Source organism: Odocoileus virginianus, chromosome 11, assembly GCF_023699985.2.
Source record: "Odocoileus virginianus isolate 20LAN1187 ecotype Illinois chromosome 11, Ovbor_1.2, whole genome shotgun sequence".
In the NCBI taxonomy this organism is placed as follows: domain Eukaryota; kingdom Metazoa; phylum Chordata; class Mammalia; order Artiodactyla; family Cervidae; genus Odocoileus; species Odocoileus virginianus.
The window spans coordinates 7,360,524-7,381,214 of NC_069684.1; the positions used below are offsets into that span (position 1 = coordinate 7,360,524).

Below are 20,691 nucleotides of genomic sequence, written 5' to 3' on the forward strand. Positions count from 1 at the left end.
CAGTTCAGTTGCTCAGTCATATCCAACTCTGCAACCCCATGGACAGCTGCCTGCCAGGCCTCCCTGTCCATCACCAACTCCTGGGGTTTACTCAAACTCATGTTCATTGAGTCAGTGATGCCATCCAACCATCTCATTCTCTGTCGTCCCCTTCTCCTCCCGCCTTCAATCTTTCACAGCATCAGGGTCTTCTCAGATGAGTCAGTTCTTTGCATCAGGTGGCCAAAGTATTGGAGTTTCAGCTTCAGCATCAGTCCTTCCAATGAATATTCAGGACTGATTTCCTTTACGATGGACTGGTTTGTTTTCCTTGCATTCCAAAGGACTGTCAAGAGTCTTCTCCAACACCACAGTTCAAAAGCATCAATTCTTCAGCGCTCAGCTTTCTTTATAGTCCAACTCTCACATCCATACATGACTACCAGAAAAACCATAGCCTTGACTAGACGGACCTTTGTTGACAAAGTAATGTCTCTGCTTTTTAATATGCTGTCTAGGTTGGTCATAGCTTTTCTTCCAAGGAGCAAGCGTCTTTAATTTCATCGCTGCAATCACCATCTGCAGTGATTTTGGAGCCCCCCAAAAAAAAAGTCAGCCACTGTTCCCACTGTCTCCCCATCTGTTTGCCATGAAGTGATGGGACCAGATGCCATGATCTTAGTTTCCTAAATGTTGAGCTTTAAGCCAACTTTTTCACTCTCCTCTTTCACTTTCATCAAGAGGCTCTTTAGTTTGTCTTTTAACTCATGTAGTAAATCCCTTTAGGAATGTGCAAAGAAAGCCCTAAATATTTTATCATTATTTTATCCTAAATATTTTATCATATCTTTATACAATTTTTATCATTATAAATGTATCCTTGTATCATTAAACCTTTTTTTCTTGTGAAACCAAATGCATAGAGGGCTTCCCAGGTGGTGCTAGTGGTAAAGAACCCACCTGCCAATGCAGGAGACAGAAAGATATGCAGGTTTGATCCCTGGGTCCAGAAGGTCCCCTGGAGGAGGAAATGGCAACCCACTCCTGTATTCTTGCCTGGAGAATTCCATGGAAAGAGGAATCTGGCAGGCTGCAATCCATAGGGTTGCAGAGTCAGACACGACTAAAGCAACTTAGTATGCACACACACAAACACATAGTAGAAATTGGAAAAGACAGAAATGTACAACCCATGTAACTACCATCCAGGTCAAGAAATAAAATGTTGCCTGCACCCCCCTGAAACCCCTGTGTCCTTTCCAGTCACTCTTTTCTCTCCCCACCCCTGGGGTTAACTGCAATTTTGACTTATAAGTTAATTACTTTCTTACTGTCGTTATCATTTTACCATCTATTCATGCATCGTGCATCTGAAATACTAAAGTTTAGTATTATCCTGATCTGTCTTTGGTTTTTGTTTTGGGCTTTTGTTGTCAAAATTTAAATAAATGGAACCATATGGCTAAGTATCATTTTAGGTTCAGCATTTTTCACTCAAAATCATGTTTGTAAATGTAGTTATAATGAGTTTGATTGCTGTCTAGTGTATATATACTGTATGTGCAGTATAGTTGCTGTATTTTATAAATTCACCACAAATTGTTTATCTGTTCTACTCTTCAGGGCCATTATAAATAATACTGCTAAGGACATTCTTTCATATGTATCTTGGTAAGCATTACACATATTCCTGATGGCAATAAGTATATGGAATTGACAGATACTATGGTTTGTGCATTTTTAACATTTTGAGAAAACATCACTTTACATTATAACCGTTGGAAAAATGAGGCCTCCCATTGCTCTGTGTCCTAACCACAGTATTGTTTTAGCCCATCTGTTTGTTATGTAGTGTTACCTCATGGTTTTAATTTCCTTTTCCTTGATTATTAATGAAGTTGAACAGCATTTCAGATTTTTATTGGCCGTTGTTTTATGAAAGTGCTGGTTCAAGTATAAAAACAAGTGTTTTTATATTGTTGTCTTTTTCTTATAGAGCTATGGGTATTTGAGCTAGTATATTTGGAATTTGAGCTAATTGTGAACTACATGTATTTCAGACCTCTGCTTCTACCTGATGATTTTTTGCCTTTTCGCCATCCTAAAAGTCTCAGTTGAAGCTCAGGAATTCTTAATTTTAATGTTTCTAGATTCACTAAACTTTAATTTATGATTAATGCTTTTCTGTCCTCTTTAAGGAAGTCTCCCCCTACCCTGAGATGGTGAATATAGTCTGTTATTTTAATGTATACATTCATCATTTTACCTTTTATATTCAGGTCTAGAATTGGGGGGTTTGGGTATATTTTGAGGTAGAGTTAATTTTCATTTATTTCTGTGTCAATAACTTGTTGTTCTATCACTATTTATTAAAAAGACTATCCTTTCCCTTTATAGTTCTACCTTTGTTGTAAATTGCATCTGTTATGCATAGACTAATTAGTGGGCTTTCTATTTAATAATCTGTTATACATTGTTTTATCACATTGTCTTCAACAATGTAACTTTTATTATAAATTTTGATACTCATTAGAGCAGAGCCCCCTATCTTGTATTGTATTTATTGTGGTAAGAACATTTAATGTGATATCTAGCCTTTGACAGATTTTAAGTGTACAATACACTATTGTTAACTGTAGATTAATTGATTACTGTACAGCAAATCCCTAGAGCTCACTCATTGTGCATAAGTGACACTTTATACCCACTGAACAACTCTCCACGTCGCCTCTGTAGCCCGTGGCAGCCCCCGTCCTATTGTCTGCCTCTGACTGACTATCTTAGATATCTCACAGAAGGGAAACCACACAGTATGTGTCTGTGACTGACTTATTTCACTTAGCGTAATGGCCTCCAGAATCATCCATGTCACAGATGGCAAGATTTCCTTCTTAAGACGAAATGCTATTCCATCGTGCCTATATACTGCATACATTTTAGAATTAGTTTGTCAAGTTCCACACAAAAAGTCTAAGGTCTTAATTATGATTACATTTAATCAATTTGGAAAGAATATGGCAAAATTGAACCTTATAATTCGTTAACACAGTATATGCAGCACTTTTACATTTCTTTCAATAATATTCATGGTTTTCTGTATAGAGTCCTTGCATATCATTTGTACATTTATTCCTAGATGTTTTATATTTTATCCTCTAATAAATGTCATTTCAAAGTAAGTTTTATTTTTGAATTTGCTGCTGGTATATAGCAATATATGGATTCTTAAATTTTACCTTTGCAACTATGATACATCTGCAGACTTTTTCAATTTCCTGGTTGCATAACTGTATAGAATGTATATAAGGACAGTCCAAGTCTCTGTACCTTTTATTTCATTTTATTGCCTTTCGTAAGGCTAGGACCTTCTCTAGCTGGAATCTCCAGTGCAGCGCTGACTGCCAGTGGTAATAGTTGGCATCATTGTCACATCCCCAATTTCGAAGGGGAAACATTAGAAATTCTACTAAGTATGATGTTATCTGTTGCTCAGCTTGGTTTGCTCAGTGTTTATTTAGTGTTGAATCTGAGTTTATGAATGAGAAAATTCTGTAATTTTTTAATAATGCCCAATCAGGTTTTGATCTTAAGGTTTGGCTATTTTTGCTCAGCCACACCACATGGTATGTGGGATCTTAGTTCTCCAGCCACAAATGGAACCCGTGCCCTGTTCAGTGAATCTTAACCACAGGTCTTAGCCACAGGACCGCCAGGGAAGTCCCGAGGTCTTGCTGCTTTCTTATGGGAAACGGGGGAATGTTTCCTCTTCTCCTACTATCTGAAAGAGTTTGCATAAGACTTCTTTACCAGCTGGGCCACAAGGGAACCCCAAGAATACTGGAGTGGGTAGCCTATCCCTTCTCCAGGGGCTCTTCCCAACCCAGGAATTGAACCGGGGTCTCCTGCATTGCAGGCAGATTCTTTACCAATTGAGCTATCAGGGAAACCCTGCATAATACTAGTATGATTAATTAGAAATCACTGTTGAAGCCATCCACCTAAAGTTTTTTGTTTTATTTTCTGTTTGTTTTGGAAATTTGTTTAATTACTAATTCAGTTTCTTCAGTAAGACTGTTCAGATATTATATTTCTTTTTGTGTCTATTTTGGTTAACTGTATTATTCCAAGAATATGTCTATTATATCAGAATTTCAAATTTGTTGAAAGAAAGCTGTTCTTACTCATTTTCAAAAAATCTTTTCACTACTAGAATATATAGTAGTGTCTCGTTTCATTACTGATATTTTTTTATTTGTGCCTTGTCTCTTATTTTCTTAATTGGACTGTCTAACATTTATCTATTTTTGTTCATCTTTTCAAGTAACTTATTTTCATTATTGTTTAGGTACTCATGGGTTATTTATATTTATATCCTTAAGTTCCAAATTTATAGGAGTTCTTTCTTCACTAGAAGATAGTTTGCATTTATAGCTGATTTTTTTAAAATTCTGAATTATTTCCATCATTTGAAATTTGTTTGCTTTTTTAATACATATTTTTGTAAAAATCTATTGTGAAAAAAAGGAAAAAATATCCACTACGTGCTGGAGAAAATGTATATTCTGTAGTTGTAGTGTATGATGTTCTGCATATTACCATTAGGTCAGTTTTACTTATCATGATATTCAAATCTTCTACACCATTACTGTATTTATTTGCCTCCTTCTTTGGTCAGTTACTGAAAGTATGCTGAAGTATCCACTGGTTGTAGATTTGCCTGTTTCCTTTCTAGTTCTGGCAGTTTTTGCTTTCTAAATCTTTGCTTTTGAGCCCATGCATGCAAATTTGGAATTACTTTATCTTCCTGGTAAATTTGAAGTGTTATCATTATTCAGTGTACCTGTTTATCTCTAGAAATGATTATTGCCTTAAAGCTTACCTTGGCTAATACTAATGTAGCTACACCAAATTTCTTTTGCATGGCAAATATTTTCCCACCCTTTTTTTTTCAACTTTCTATATGTCAGTGTTTTACATATCAACTTATAAATAGCAGATTTTTTGCTTATTTAATCAAAGTCTGGCAATCTGTGTCTTTAAAGGCACAATTTAATGTAATTGAGTCTAAATCTGTGTCAGTCTTTTAAGGTCAGTAAATCTTTAAACAATTTTTTGCATTTGGGAAAGAGTTCATTAACAGCTATGAGTTTAAGAAATTTCTCTCTTCTCTTTGTATACAAACATGCAAGAATTTATGAAACCTCATCTCCTGTTATTCCTTTGACTGTCATATGATGAAAAGAGATCCAGAAACCAAAATTTGCTAAAAAACATTTCTAGTCTAGTATTTTGGGAATTTTGCTTGCAACTCTTAATCTTTATCATGATTTACCTACCTCATTCCAACAGACAGGGCATTACCAACATTTCTATTAATATATCTTTTTTTTTACAAAATACTAGAAAGATCTCGTTTTTGATTGCAGGGTTGTGACTCCCAAATGAGTGTGTCGGAAATGTCGTGCAGTGAAAGCACATCCTCCTGTCAGTCTCTTGAACATGGCTCAGTCCCAGAAATTCTCATTGGTCTCCTCTACAATGCCACAACTGGAAGGCTGTCCGCAGAAGTGATAAAAGGCAGCCACTTCAAAAACCTGGCAGCCAACAGGCCACCCAGTGAGTGAAAACTTTTCTTAATTCTAATGTTTTCTGTACTTACGGGATTCTAAGTGTTAGGGCTTCAATCCTATCATTTAGTCATAGCCAATCAATAATGGTGTAATCATCAGCTAATCTATTTCATGTTTTCTATTTCCAGTCATTTGGGAAGTAGAAAGATTTGAAAATCAAAATATTAATTGTAAGCTGACAAGACTTTACATTTTTCAGCATCTTCAGAATAAATCAGCTCTATCATAGCCATTATCTTCTAATACCAGAAAAAGTTATGAGTCTTTTCTTAAGGTAATAATATCCCACAAATATGGTGAGGAATATATATATAGCTATTGTTCACTGAAGATGAACGTGTTCTCTGCATGCAGTACTATGAACTAATGTGTATCCTTCTGTATTTTTCCTTATTGTCTGCGTTAACAATTTTAAGGAAAAAAAAATATTTCTTTACATCTTTCCTCCTTTAAAATTATAAATCAGTACTGCCAGCAGAGTCTTCTCTTAAATGAAATATGCTTTGCTTTTACCACGACAAAATGAATAAGGACTAGTTTGATGTTTATGCTGGATGCTAGGGAAGGAAAGCGAGATGGTATACATCCCTCCACCCTGTCCATCAGCCTCTCTCTCCTCTCTCGTCTCTCTCCTAGATCAGGAGGTGGGAGTGGGTCAAGCACAGACAAATTGGCACAGTATACCTCCCAAACTGTCGACTGTTATCTGTAGAAATGAACTGGGAGAGTAGCAGTTCTTTATATTTCTGTAAAATTAAAGCTGTTGATGGCCCAAACTCAAAATTTGAAAGGAAATCTTGAACAGTGATGGCACCCTTAAATTTGTTTCATGATTTCTCACAAACTTGCTGAAAGCAGTATTTCACTCCAGGTAGCAAATGATTGTTGGAGGAGGGGAAACTTTTTCCACCCTTGAGTTAACTGTACTTCTAAGTATTCTAACAATTATTTTTTTTTCAATCAAAGTGAAAAGTCACAAAAATAAATTTAATGCACCCTCAGTAGTACTGGAAACCTTGCTTCTCACACACATCACACAGTGTATCTGTCCCTGCATTAAAAAGTCAGAGGCCAAAATTAGGGTTATATTTCTACCCTTGGACGAATGACCTAACTCCGAGAGTCTGTTTCCTTACGGTAAAATTAAGATTGTATCTCACAGGGTAATTGTGATACTCAAATCAGATAAAGGCACGTAAAAAGAATGCAATTATTATTGTCCCCTTTTTCCTTGCGAAAGGAAAAATTCAGAGGGAGGGAAGAAGCAATTACTAAACAGCTTTGGAAGTGTGACTTGGTTATTTTCATTAATCCACACTAGGAAAGCAAACTCAAATGGCCTGGGAAGTAATTTAAATGACCAGAATTTGTAAATGAAAGATAAAATCATGGAAAGAACTGTGATAACTCCAAAGGAGCACTGTACTCTTGCTTGAAACCAGGAGGAAGTTTTACTTGATTTGCTAAACACTGAGTGTTTTTGAATCACTGTAACAGATAAGACATTATTTGGGATTACGTTTAGTAACACGCCATCAGGTTGCCATTCCTACTTTAGCTAGTAGTTCAATTTTTTGACAAATCTTTAACTTGAAATGCTAGAAAGGAGCAGAATGAAATGATACGTTTGTCTTTCTGTCCTTGCTGAAGCCACTCTGATAGAAACAGAGAAACATTCATCAGAACTAAGATGAAAGATGGGGAGTAGAGGCAGGAGTGGATAATAAACAAGTTAAGAGAGATTTGCATCCACAACACATTGTAGGTCTTTCAGGTTAAAGAATAGGTTATAGCGATTTCCATTATTTTAGATTTAGAGCTTCAGTATTAGGACAGTTACTGGTGTAAGCTGGGAGGTAGCTAGTAGGTAAATACAAGTTAACATTAATCTTTATTATATGAAATAAAGTATTTATAAGGTAAAATAGAAGACAATTTTATCAGTTTGTCTACTGTATATAAAGATTGTGACCCTTCATATATACCTGGGTTCTAAGCTTTGAACTGTGTTATAGACTGACTAATCCAATTTTTATCTCAAAAGAACAATGGTAACATTCAGGAACAAAAATTTTAGTAGTTCTGTTTTCATAACTTAGTTTTATATTACACTGGGAGTAATAAAAGTGTTGGAAATATTAAATATTGCATGGATAAACTTAATTTAGCAAAATAACAATTATAATGATCTTTTAATGACTTTTATTCAGTCTTTTATAGTCTGATAATTTGCATGATTCTATGTTCAATGTGCTTTAGACCATAAGGATATCATTATAAAGATGTCCCACTTTAAAACAGTGTAATTTTTGCTTAGGATTACACAATGACCTTAAAAATTCTCATTCCATGAAATTTACCCAACATACCCTTTGTTCAACCCTCTACCTGAATTAAGATGCTAAAAGTTTTGTGTTCTTCCACTCCAGTGAACAGCGTTTCCTCTTTAATTCTAACCTTTGACCCTCTTTCACCCAACAATTGACATCTGGTCATTATTTCTTTTACTGCTTTCCACCCCCTGTTGTCAGATGGACTGTTCTGTTGTCTAAAACACTTGATAGGTGGACAGGTTTATATAATCCGAGGTGAGTTCCTGTAGAGGCTAATTGGATGTTGTCTTTTCATGCAAAAACAAAATACCCTAAAACTTGCCAGCAGTGAAGCTGTCCACCATGTTGATTTCCAAAAAATGCACATTTATTATCTGTGGAACTTTGAATAAAACTAACTTAGAATTTATCTCTGATTATGGATGATGGTATTCAGAGTATCTATAAAATTAGCAAAACTTTTCAAATTAAAGGTTTTAATTTTTATTCATTATATTGATTCATGTAGAAACAAATATTTCATTAAGAAATATTGAAATTTCCATAAAATTAATTGAAATTTTGATATGAAGTACACATGATGGATCTACATGCTGAAGATCATTTGCATGAGTTCTAAAGAAATTGAAAACACAGTTATTTGAAATGAGGGTTCATCTCCTAAGTAACCAGGCAATGAACTGTTATGTTTCACTTGGTACACTAAACATCACATCAATTTTTTTTCTTATAATTCATGAAAATAGTTAAGATACCGTACTTAAAATTTCACATTAAATTGTGCCAAAAAGGAATCCTGTAGTATTTATTTTTAACCATCCAAAAAGCACATTAAATGTACTGTTGCATGAAACCAAGGAGAAAGTTTTAACTTAACTTGCTAAACCTTGAGCCTTTAGTGCATTTGGCTTCATTTTGGCCCTGAAATGTTTTTAAAATGTGTTTAAAAACCACATCCATGCAGAGATTTTTTTGACATTTCATCCTAAGCTGTTTCGATGTCATCTTTGCATTCTTGTCTTTCCCTTTTCCTCCTTACCATTTGCCTTCGTTTCTGTGTTTGTTTATTCTCACACTCGGAAAACGCAGTGGAATGCTTTACAGCTCGTGGCTAGCTGGGCTTGCTAAGTGTTTATTGATGCTGTGGTGTCCTGCTTAGTGAAGCTGAAAGGGGGTGGGGGCGGGCAGGGTGGGGGGTGGGAGGCTGGGGGGGCAGGGTAAGGGAAGGATTATGAGGTATACCTTTAAATTCTAGAAATAGTGAGGTTAAGATATTATTACCCCCCAAAGATTTTATGCCTACTTAGCATTCTCTGTACTTGTCACATTTTGTGATCATCTACATCAAAATGGCATTATTAGATTTCGACTAAACGTGGTATACACCATATCCTTATAAAGTATGAATACTTAACCTCATCAAGTGTTACAAGAAAGACATTTTGAGTTTGTTTCAAATGATATTTGTGGCATGTTGTTTTTTTTTTTTTTCCTGTAGATACATATGTTAAATTAACCCTACTGAATTCCATGGGTCAAGAGATGTCCAAATGCAAGACATCCATCCGCAGAGGGCAGCCAAATCCAGTATACAAGGAGACGTTTGTGTTTCAAGTGGCCCTGTTTCAGCTCTCTGATGTGACTCTCATACTGTCAGTGTATAACAAACGCAGCATGAAAAGGAAAGAGATGATAGGCTGGGTTTCTTTAGGCCTGAACAGCTCTGGAGAAGAGGAACTCAACCACTGGACTGAAATGAAAGAGTCCAAAGGACAGCAGGTCTGCAGATGGCATGCGTTGCTAGAGTCGTGATGAGCAGGAGGAAGGAGCAAGTACAGTTCAAGGCAGCAGCATTTCTGAGTGCAACCTTACTGTTTTTACCTAGTCACCGTTAGAAGAGCTATTCTTTGAAGAATCATCTTTAACATTCTCCCCCAAAGCTTTAAGTTCTGTGGAACGAACGTCTAATACTGACATAAATGAAGAAAAGATGGGTCTCTAGCAGAACTTGTTTGAGAAAATGAGAAACTTGCATCCTCTTTGCTAAACTAGCAGTCCTCCAGAGCTTTCAGAGCATCCTTTTGATTTGAGGTTAATTTTACTGTAGCAAAAGAGCCAGTAATTTCATGGAAAGTCAAGATGATAAATGATTTTGAAAATCAGAATTTTTAGCTGCAGCACTCTGTTAGTGTCACCCTACATATGATCCACAAAACTGGCTCGTCTCTGGTGTGTGTAATCTTCTTTAATATAAGAAAGTCATCCTGCATCAGTCAAGTCTAATGGTGAAGGCTTTCAGTCACATTGTAAATTGTTTTATTTCAGATTATTTTCCTTTTCATTGTGCCTCAGTTCTTCTCAATAGCACTAAATCTAAGTGCAAGCAAGTATTCATTTTCATAAGGGAATTTTTTTTATGTATTATTTTAAGAAAAGTTCACTTCTTCAATTGCCTCTGATTTTGCCTGATCCAAAGAGACCAAGTCACTGTACTGGTCCTTTGCAAGTCTTCTAGACAGGTTGTACTGTAGAACCATGTAACTTTCTGTTGAAAGCACTTCCTGTATTCTTGTATTCCAATGTAGGAAGCTAATAGAGCAGGACTTTACTTAAAAATCTCTTTCAATGATTGACTGTTTAAAATTGTAGTAATGTGAAAGTAACATTTTTTTTACAAACTAAAAAAATATATAGTGAATAAGCTGTTGAAAACTGAAAATAATTCAAGTTAAAGGAAATTTTAATCATCTGCTCTGAGTGTTTAGTGACCAACACTGCATAAAGCAGGTAGCGTTCAAATAAGAAACAGTTCTCTCTTCTTCACTCTTCCTTCAGTTTGTATTTGTGATATAAAGACTCTTCCGTTCTAAGTTTGAATCAGAACAATATAAACAGTTCTGAGATTCCTTAAAATGTTTCTAGTAACTTGCGACTAGATTTTATGAAATTTACAGATAACGTTCTCCAACGTGATGTCATCCTGTGCCTTCCGTGTAAGTTAAATTTGCTCATACAGCTTGAAAGCTGTATTTGCAAAATTAGGCCTTCAATTTTTATAAATGTAAAGAATAGATTCCTCAGAACAGTGTCACAAGATCTTTATTTCCTCTGAAGTATGTAAAAGTTGTATAATGTGCTAATTTTTTAAAATGGCAAGGCATTTGTTGTTTTTATATTTAGGAACTCTGATTATCAGGAATATTATAAGCTGTTTTCTTTTTAATTTTGCCTCTTACCCAATATATAATTTTATGCACATACTTTATTAAATAGAATATGTTTTGTATATATGAAAAATATTTTTTTCTCTTTATAATTTCCTAGTTAAATTAGACAAAACAGACTATTTACCAGTTATTCAAAAGCAGTATATCATTGTTCCTAGTCCCAACTAAGTACTATGTATTATTGTAAGCTAGAACTTGTTATTACCATAATAAAAAAAATGCATAGATATTATTACTTCAGCTTGGCTGTACTGAAAGGCCTTAAAAGAAATCCAAAAAGACAGTGAACTCCTAATATTTTTTAGTTTAAAAAAATGGCAGCTCTGCATTCATATACATTGAGTTATATGATACAATACAAATGCTGTATCAGGTGACATGGGGTTTAAGAATGTATGTTACAGAGATGCTTTAACGGGAAGAACCCATTCTCTTATTATTACATTAATGAGCATTTTCCAGGGTTTTTTGACTCAGTTAGGTTATAAAGTTAAAACATGAATCAAATGGCAAAATATCCCACGAAAGTATTTTTAGCAACAGATATGGAAAGAGATTAGAAGGGGGTATGTAGGTTTTACTGAGAAATTGGATTTAGGCATTTGATGCTGCAAGTAACTTTTTTGGCTTTGAAACAATTAAGTGCACTGCTAACAACCAGGATTGGCCTAATAATTAAAAGAGTTATCAGTCTCATTTGTAGCTGTAACAAAGCCTAGTCAAACACATTATGAGACCAGCTTGGTGCTTTCTCCTTCAGCAAGTAAAGAACTAACTAGGTGTTATTTGTGAAATCTGTCTTTCTTCAGACTGTGCCCAGAATTGTGTGTGTGTATGCTTGGATATATCCTTAGGGGTTTAGCTAGTCTAAGGATCAAATCCAGAATGGCCTAAAATTTAATCAACAATTTTTAAAAATTTTAAGAAGGACCCTACCTCCGCCCCAGCTGCCAAGTCCTCAAAGATTATGAAGTATGTGTATGTGTATTTATACACAGTACACATCTGCACACAGTATATATATGTATATATCTGTGTATATATACATATATGTGTGTATTTGTAAAGATGAAGGTGCCCTGGCTTTTTCAGATAACTAAATAGAAAAGCATTTACAAAGTTTATGGATTATTTTTCTCCTCTGTATATTTACTAGAAATTATATTTGGTTTTGGGTGCTATTTGCCACCATTCTCTTCCACACACAGCAAAATATATATCTTTTTATTCTTTGGATTGACACAATTTAGAGCAATTACTACCCCAAATTTGTCTGTTCTCTTAGAAAAAGATTAAATAGGGCTCAAGAGACCCACTCACTCTGCTGAATCTTGTGCTTAAATTTGCATGAAAGCTTAAAGGAAAAATCTTATATCTTAGCAATTAAAGCAAATAGGGGCCCAGTGGTGGGCAGCAGGTGTTGTCTGAGAAACTTGAGAAAGACAACCCACTTTCTTATTGTTCTCTTCAAATCCCCTAAGTTTTGTAATAAAATGAGATAGTCCAGATCCAGCAATTGACTGGCATTCATGGGAGCTCCTGAGCTTGGAATTACAGGTTTTATTTGTCTCCCAAATGAGCTGCAAAATGTAGTTGTTTATTACTGCCCAGGAAGCAACGTGTATCTTAAATCGGTAGAGAATTTGTTTCGTATATCCTCTTACCTTTAAGAAATTTTCTTCTGTAATCTGTGTGTCTTCTGTACTGTTCACATTTTGTGTGAAATCTCTTCGCATATTTTCTTATCATGCATTCAGTGAGTTCTTGATGTTGTTGAACTTAGTGACAAAAATAATAAGTTAAATCACAATTTTAAAAAAAGAAAAGCCAATGAGAAAATATTTAATCTCCCCTTACTTAGAGAACCATGTTTAAGTTTAGGGCCTAGCGGACTCTCTCATCCAGTCTAGTTCAGAAGCCCAGGACTACATGTTAAATCATTTTCTCGATTCCTTCATCATCTTCACTTTACTTGTCAAGTGAATCAGAAACGTAATGCTTACAAAAACTATTATAGCACAAGAGTTCATACAATTGAGGGTGTTCTTTAAGATGAAGATGGAGATCAAATGACATCATAGCTTGTTTCAAGTGGACAGAGAGAAAGGCTGAAATATACATTTAAATGAAACTAGAACAGTAGTCACCAACAATTTTCTCAAGGTCTCTATCCAGCTGTTAATAGCAATGACACAAATCCACTTTCTGAAATTGCTGTTTCCCTACACAGACTAGAGAGTCCGCTCATGGAGATTTTTCTCCTTGAAAGCTATTATTCCAAAGTTTTCCCCTTTTTCTTTTTCCTTTCACTGACACCAGTTCACCCATGGCCTACACTGGAAGTGACCATTGTGTCATCATCATCACCAACAAAACTCAATATTGAGCACAAAGTTAAACAGAGTACTTTTTTTAGATTAGCTTTAAAACACCATCTGTGTTCACCAAAATGTATAACAATGATGATGGTAACTGCTATAGTTTACTAAGATGTAGCGCAATAATTTGTTATTTTGATTCTCATATTACAACAGTAATATGAGGTAAGTAATATCATCAACATTTTATAGATGTTTGAAGCTGCAGGTTAGAAGTTAAGCAGACTTAGTAAGTAATAGAACTGGGATTAGGACCCACATATAAATTACTCTAAAACCTATATCATACATATTACAATTGTATCCCTGTTTACTAATTGCAGGAAAAAAACTGAACAACATTGTATTCATCAATAATACCCCCACACACACTTTAATTGGATGGCAGAACTAGAAAAAAAAAAAAAGACCAAATCAAATAGAGCTTGGGAAAAAGAATTACAAGACAAAAAAGAAAAGATCAGAGGGTTTTTCTTCTCAGGACACAAATGGTACTTTTGTGTCATACTTTGTAGATGGCTTATATTTTCAAAAACTTAGGGATTAATTTACTCTGCCAGTTTAGTCTATACTTACTTATATTCTGAAAATGTATGAATCAGTTTGTTCTGCTGCTTGTCCACTACTGGGAATCCAAGTATTTCTATTGTACACATTCACTTTTTTGCCCTACGAAGTGGATCGCCTGTATCCATGATCTTGCCCATACCAGCAATGAGAGGAAAGACTCTTGTCTTCCTCTGCACTCTCACTTTAATTTATGCTGCTTCTCTACTCTTTGTTAAGGTTTAACTGGACGACAGCTAATTTTATTATATGCAGCAGTACTTAATGTCCTGTCCTGTTATCTTTATATGTCCTTTGCTCAAGTAGGCACACTATAAATATTGAATTAAACTAAATTACCTATACAGAAGAAGTCAATAATACTGTTATATATTTCAACATTTATATGTGAATCTTGTGCATGGATTTATTCTTCATTTCATAGATATAAGAGTACCTACGATGTACCATGTGTCTTTCTAAGTGCTCCAAATGGAGAGATAATAAATTGGGTAGACAGAGTCTTTGCCCTCATAGAGTTTTCATGATAAAGTGGAAGTTTAGCAAAGGAATAACATGGAGTTCAGAAAAATCTTCCTGGAGAAAAGAATGCCTGAGTTGAGTCTTAGAGATCAAAACAGATTACACTCCCATCACAGAACATACTCTCCAAGGGCAAAATTTAAAACAGTGGTTCCCAAACTGTTTAATAATTATTTTGAGAGCTTAATTTGTATTCCAAAGACCCACCTCCAGAGATTCTGTTTCATTTGCTCTGGAGTGGAGCCCAGGAATCTAAATTTTATTAAGCTTCCCAGGAAGTTCTCTGTTTAGATGCATTGGTATAGAATGTAGAACTCATTAGATAGAATTACTGGCAGTAGTGTTTCAGTGCCCATAGATTAGATCTTAAAGTGTGATAGTGATGAAGAAGAGCAAGATTAAGCTCGGATTAGTACTGTTGATTTGTTTTTTGCTTGTGCTTCCTTAAAAAGAAAGATATTTAATGAAAAACTTAAAAGTAATATTTAATTATGTGTTTCTTTACATTCACATTCAACTTAACTTTTCCAGAGTGTTTCATGGTATAATAAATAAATTCTGTTAGTTTTATTATTCCTGAAAATTTGTTTGGGATTATTGTTCAAATATTTCCTTGCCAACTATCTTTACAATGATAGGGTTAAGGCAAAGAGAGTCTGAGAAGATATTTACCTAATGTACCTGTCAGTATTTCAAATAAAATAAGACTGACCTTTAAGTACATGTGGACAGGTAGTCACAGGCGGTGGCATTTTTCATTCTTGTGTATAGTAAGCTTTCTTGCCTTCTGTCATCACTCTGATTTCATTGTCATTATATTCATCAGATGAACCTCATTCCTGGATTCTCCGCTCGGGAACAGCAGTGTTTCTATCACTTCTGCTCTGGTCTCTATTCCCTTGATTGCTTAGCTCTTTCTTAGAGTTTTTAATTTCAAATAGCAAGTTAACACATCAGCCTCGAGTCCTTTTTCTCTAAAAACAAATGCCATATATATTATGTTCATCTGAGTTTCTATTTTCCCTCATTTAAAATGTTGTCATACCTCCTTCTCTGCTGTAATATGCTGCATGAATGTATTTTACATTTTGAAAGTATTTTCCCGACAAAGATCTGTGATTACCCACTGAAAAATTAGGTTCGTTGAATATCTGAAATAACGTGGTGTGGAATTAGGCTGTTTTGTGAATGCTGCTGGGTCAGTGTTTGGTCTGGTTATAACTTAAAATCTGGCTAACACAACATTAACGTGAAAGAGTTTGACAAACTTGAATTATTAATCCATTATCAAAAATGAATATAAGAATCTTGCTTTATCCTCTCCCTATTTAGTCAAGTATGTATCCTGCTTAAAATGTTCCTTCTTCCTTCCTCCAGGACTTTTTTCCCCACTCCTGTCCATGTATGGGGCTTCCCTGGGTCTCAGTGGTAAAGAATCCGCCTGCCAATACAGGAGGCGAGGGTTCGATCCCTGGGCCAGGAAGATATCCTCTGGAGAAGGAAATGACTACCCACTCCAGTATTTTTGTCTGGGAAATCCCATGGATGGAGGAGCCTGGACGGCTGCAGCCCATGGGGTCACTAAAGAGTGAGACGCGACTTAGTGACTAAAAACAACACATTCATGTTCACTCACAGTGGATTCGGGAGTTATCACAGCTGCATGATTCCTAACAAAAAGTGATACCCTGACTTTCTGCACTCAGTCACATGAACTGGACAGTAGAGACCGGATAGGATTTCTCAGAGACTAGAGAGAAAGCAAAGTATGGCCCTCCTTTAGGCATCAAGTTTGTTGTAGGCCTTGTGATGGTCGCTGTCGCGGTACACTCCTCTTGAATCCTGTGATTCCCTCATATCATGTTGCATGGCCTGGGAGCAGAGAAAGAAATTTGAGTATTACTGTAACAAAAGTTTGGCACAATTTTATTGTAGAATTTCAACCCCTTAGTACATAAACATTTCCAAATAATTAATTATGAGAACAAAGTCACTGATATCGCAGTAGTTTTGCAAGATGTCTGACATTATTTCAATGTCATTTTATCAGTCTGCTTCTCAAATTGTCCTTTTATTTCAGGGCCCTTCACCCTTTGTTGTTGTTATTCTGATAACTATTTGATATTTGAGTTTGTCTTTTAAATATTCAAGACAGTTTTAAAAAGAAAAACCTAACACCTTTCTGTATCATCCTTTGCCATGTGATCTCTCACCTGACACTTACTGGGTTTAAAATTAATACCCAACAGAGGAAATATAATACCCTATTATACACTGAAAAAATAATTATCTGAAACTTGTTTGTATATTCAGATATTGCTAGAATGCTTATTTCTATAAATCTAAGCAGTTAATATTAAATATGGCTGTTATGTGTAATGAGAAAATAGGAATTTCCCCTTATCTCTGGGATTTATTGTCTCTCTTGCCTTTTACTTCTGGCTGAAGGCTGTGAACCTCTTACCAACACCTCATTTGTCAGTCTCTGAATGTGCTCACCTCCTCCAGATGGCATTATTTTCAGTAACAGCCAAACCATTTATACCCTCAAGGTCAATCCTCACCAGTGATTCCTATTCATAGCCTCTGTTAACGTTGATAAAAGTAATACAGAAGCACCTATGGAAGAAAAAAACCCCTAAATGTAAAGGATCAATGTCTTAGCGCCCTGGTATGACACCATAAATACTCAAATTAATACCAAGTATGATTTCAGTTGTGATGGAGTGGAAGCCAACTTCTTGGAAATGAGATTTTGGGTCATTATGTCCTGAATTCTCACCTTTTGGTCTTTTCGCTTCCCTCTCTAGCTTAAATTTAAGTTTGGTGAGAAAGCCTTTTTTTAAGTCCTGGTTTTAAATTGTTAAATGTTGACTTGACTGGGAACTTTTATTTAAAAAAAAAAAAGGAAGACTGAAGTAGATAGTCATAAGGCAGCTTTGGGCAGACAGGATGCTTGTCTTGTTGGGGCAGTCTTTTTGCATAAGTATTGAGAGTATTTACAACATTCTATAATAATGTCACATTTGTTTTGTGAGGGGAGACCAAGGTAGCTTTTACATATAAATTGGCTCTGTCAGTATTGAAGTATATTTAAACAATTATTTGAAACACAACTAGGAAATAATGGTGACATTTCTGACAGTATTTTGAAATTATAAATATTACTTTAAATTTACAAAGAAAATTTCCAGTAGTGGCTTGCATTACAAAGTTAATTTATGATGTTTCTACATAATTCTGTTGAGATGGCCTTTGTTTTTGTGGTGAAGATAATATAGTAGCAACAATTTTGAGGAATCTTTAACGCTGTCATAGAGGAGATAGCCAAACTTTGGCTAGATTTTTACCGGAATGTTGAAATAAGAAAATGTATCAATATACTTTTCAGTTCAGTTAGCCTTGATGAAAAACAGGTATTATATGAGTTTAAGGGTCTTGATAATTGTTGGCATCTGTTCTTTTTCTAAAACTCATGATGGTCATCACAGCTCAACACTCTTGTATTATATTTTGTCAACATAATGTAATTTTTATGGAAAACTCAATTAGTGGAATCTTTTATTCAATATTCCCTTATTTTGCTTCTTTCCATCATCATTCCTCTTTCTTCTTTTGTTGAGGCAAGAAGCTTAATAGTATAGTTTCTACAGAGCTTTCTTACTTATTTTTCTAATAATGCATATAACTGTGTGATGAAGTTTAAATGCTCTGTGAGCAAAACTCTATTAAAACAACCTGAAGAAATGCACTGCTGACTAACATTTCCCTTGGTCTTAAATTGTCTCCAACGTATTTTCTAGTGTCTCTACACCATTAATGGATCTTATTAATATAGTGTCTGTATGGTTATCAACAGTGCTGTATTATTGTCACATATTAATTTGCATTTTTGATCAAAAATATAAACAGATGCGTGTGTGAAGCAACCCATTTTGTAGGATGAGCATATATCTAACCATTTTCATGTAACTGAAAATGTGCTGTATGTTGCATTTTATTCTCATATTGACTTTTCTACTATCTACTCACCGATTGTCTCGGTGCCTTTTTCCTTTTGTATTATTGTATTACTTAAAGAAATTGCTGACCTCTGTGTAAACAGTCTAAAATCTGTTAAAATTATTAATCCAAGGAGATTTTAATGTCAGTTTAATTTTCCAGAGAATAAATTTTTGTGTGGGTTACAAGTTACTTTTCTTCAGTTTTCTGTAACAAATCTCTTTACATTTTAGTACTCATTTGGAATAGGTAAACATGTGACTTCTCTGATGATGATACTCAAAAATCAGCCTGAATTCTTATCACTGACAAATAAGTGTTATTGTAACTGTTACACAAAATAAAATAATGTCTCTTTCATAAGCAGGTATCAAGTGGACATATATAGATGTTATTGAGATCTTGAGTTTAAAAGGAATCTTATTTAAATGTGCTATAAAATACTGCTATCGAGATGTTTGGGTTATATTATTTTCTTTTCATTCTAAGTCAAATCTGACATGCAAAGAAAATAGACTACAAACAAATTTAAATATTTTAAAATAATCTCCTTTAAAGTGTTCAAATCAGGAATGAAACTAAGTAGCTTTAAAATGATCATAATATGTCTAGCTGGAATAGGCACACATATACACTGTTATCTAGTTTGCTCTTTCATTTATTGCAAACTTGTCATAATTCCTATCAGTATTGTCATTCTGTTTAACAAAATAATTTTCCATTTGGCAGGAATAGTTTGTTGATTTTTAAGTCTTTTTTATTAGGTGGTTGTTATATGTTTCCCCAAGACCTTAATTTAGATATTTTTCATAAATTTCATCCCCTTGTCCATTTCATTTCCAGCAGCAAAGGTCCATAAGAACAGATTTAACAAGTACTATTTTCTATATTCAAAAGAATCTAAACTTTTGGTGCTCTAAAATTGATAGAAATTTAAGTTGCTACCTTCTCTGATCTCTGATTGTCTTTGAATCTTTAGTTCCATAAATAAACCAGAAGCCTTTTTTAAATTAATTTTTTAAACAGTAGAATATCAATGTCCAATTAATCTGGTTAAGTTTTTTCCTTGCTATTAGTCATCACTACTTAAACACAAGAAAAACATGAAACACTTCTGCTTACAATAAATGGGCTCATTATTTAATCTCCAACTAAGTTTACAGAATTTCTTTCCTTTACCAGTACTTGCTGCTGTGTCCCCCATCCTCTTAACATGCTGGGCTTCCATTGTTAAGACATTAAAGTTTAAGAAGGAAAAATAACAGTCTTGTTTATGAATTTACTCTGAAAAATGTCATCTGGGTCATGACATGTCCTTCATAGAATTAAAATTAATCTAAAAGTGAAATTCCACCAGAAAATAGACCACATCTGCATTATAACTAGCAAATCAATTGTCATTTTTTATTGTTATAGAGGAATTTAAATAGTGTATTCATCATACTGTGTTCATACTTAAGATTAAGTTTTAATTGCAAATTGACTAAATCCTTTATTTTCAATATGCAAAGTAATATTTAAGTCAATTTTTTTCTTTCCTAATATTATCAAAATAGTCCATGACGTCTCCCATTTGAAGATGAAGTCATTTCCAATTCAGAAATTAAAGGTCTCAGTTAAATATATGAAATATTTTGTTTGAATAGTACTTTATAATGAAATATAATCGTGTAACACACTAAAGGCTTCTATACATAAGTATCAATAAATGCCAAATAAATAAGCACACATATTAGGAGGATCTGATAAATTCAATTAGGAAAAGGGAAAAACTGACAGCACATTCTCAGTTGATATAAAGAAATATATCTAAAGGAAAACTTTCCAAATAATACTTTTAATATGCCCACTCTACCAAAATCCATGTTTGTCTCTTCTTGGCCATAGGACCTACTTACATTTCTTGGTCTTCCTTAGAATTAGGTATGGCCGTGTGACTTGAGTTCAACCAATGGGATGTGAGCGGAAGGTGGTGAACACTGATTTCAAGGAGGCTTTTTAAGAAATAACGTGCTCTAAATGCCATCTTCCCCTTTCCACTGGCCGGAGACAG

The 20,691-nt window shown here is 34.6% G+C and overlaps 1 protein-coding gene and 1 long non-coding RNA gene across 5 annotated transcripts in view; one reads left to right on the forward strand and one right to left on the reverse strand.

The window, feature by feature from the left end:
* The window catches only part of SYT14 (synaptotagmin 14), a 197,704-nt gene extending 178,874 nt beyond the window's left edge, over window positions 1-18,830 (forward strand). For 2 of the 4 annotated variants that reach the window (XM_070473882.1, XM_070473879.1), the window contains 3 exons: window positions 5,406-5,595; window positions 8,141-8,197; window positions 9,441-18,830. In XM_070473882.1, the coding sequence (XP_070329983.1) occupies window positions 5,406-5,595; window positions 8,141-8,197; window positions 9,441-9,754 (561 nt within the window). In that variant the 3' untranslated portion in view covers window positions 9,755-18,830. The remainder of the gene's footprint in view (window positions 1-5,405; window positions 5,596-8,140; window positions 8,198-9,440) is intronic. The other 2 variants (XM_070473883.1, XM_070473880.1) reach the window with 1 other exon arrangement.
* LOC139037429 (uncharacterized) overlaps window positions 16,237-20,691 on the reverse strand; it is a 54,348-nt gene continuing 49,893 nt past the window's right edge. Inside the window, exon 4 of the long non-coding RNA XR_011490222.1 lies at window positions 16,237-16,508. This is a non-coding gene — a long non-coding RNA (uncharacterized lncRNA). The remainder of the gene's footprint in view (window positions 16,509-20,691) is intronic.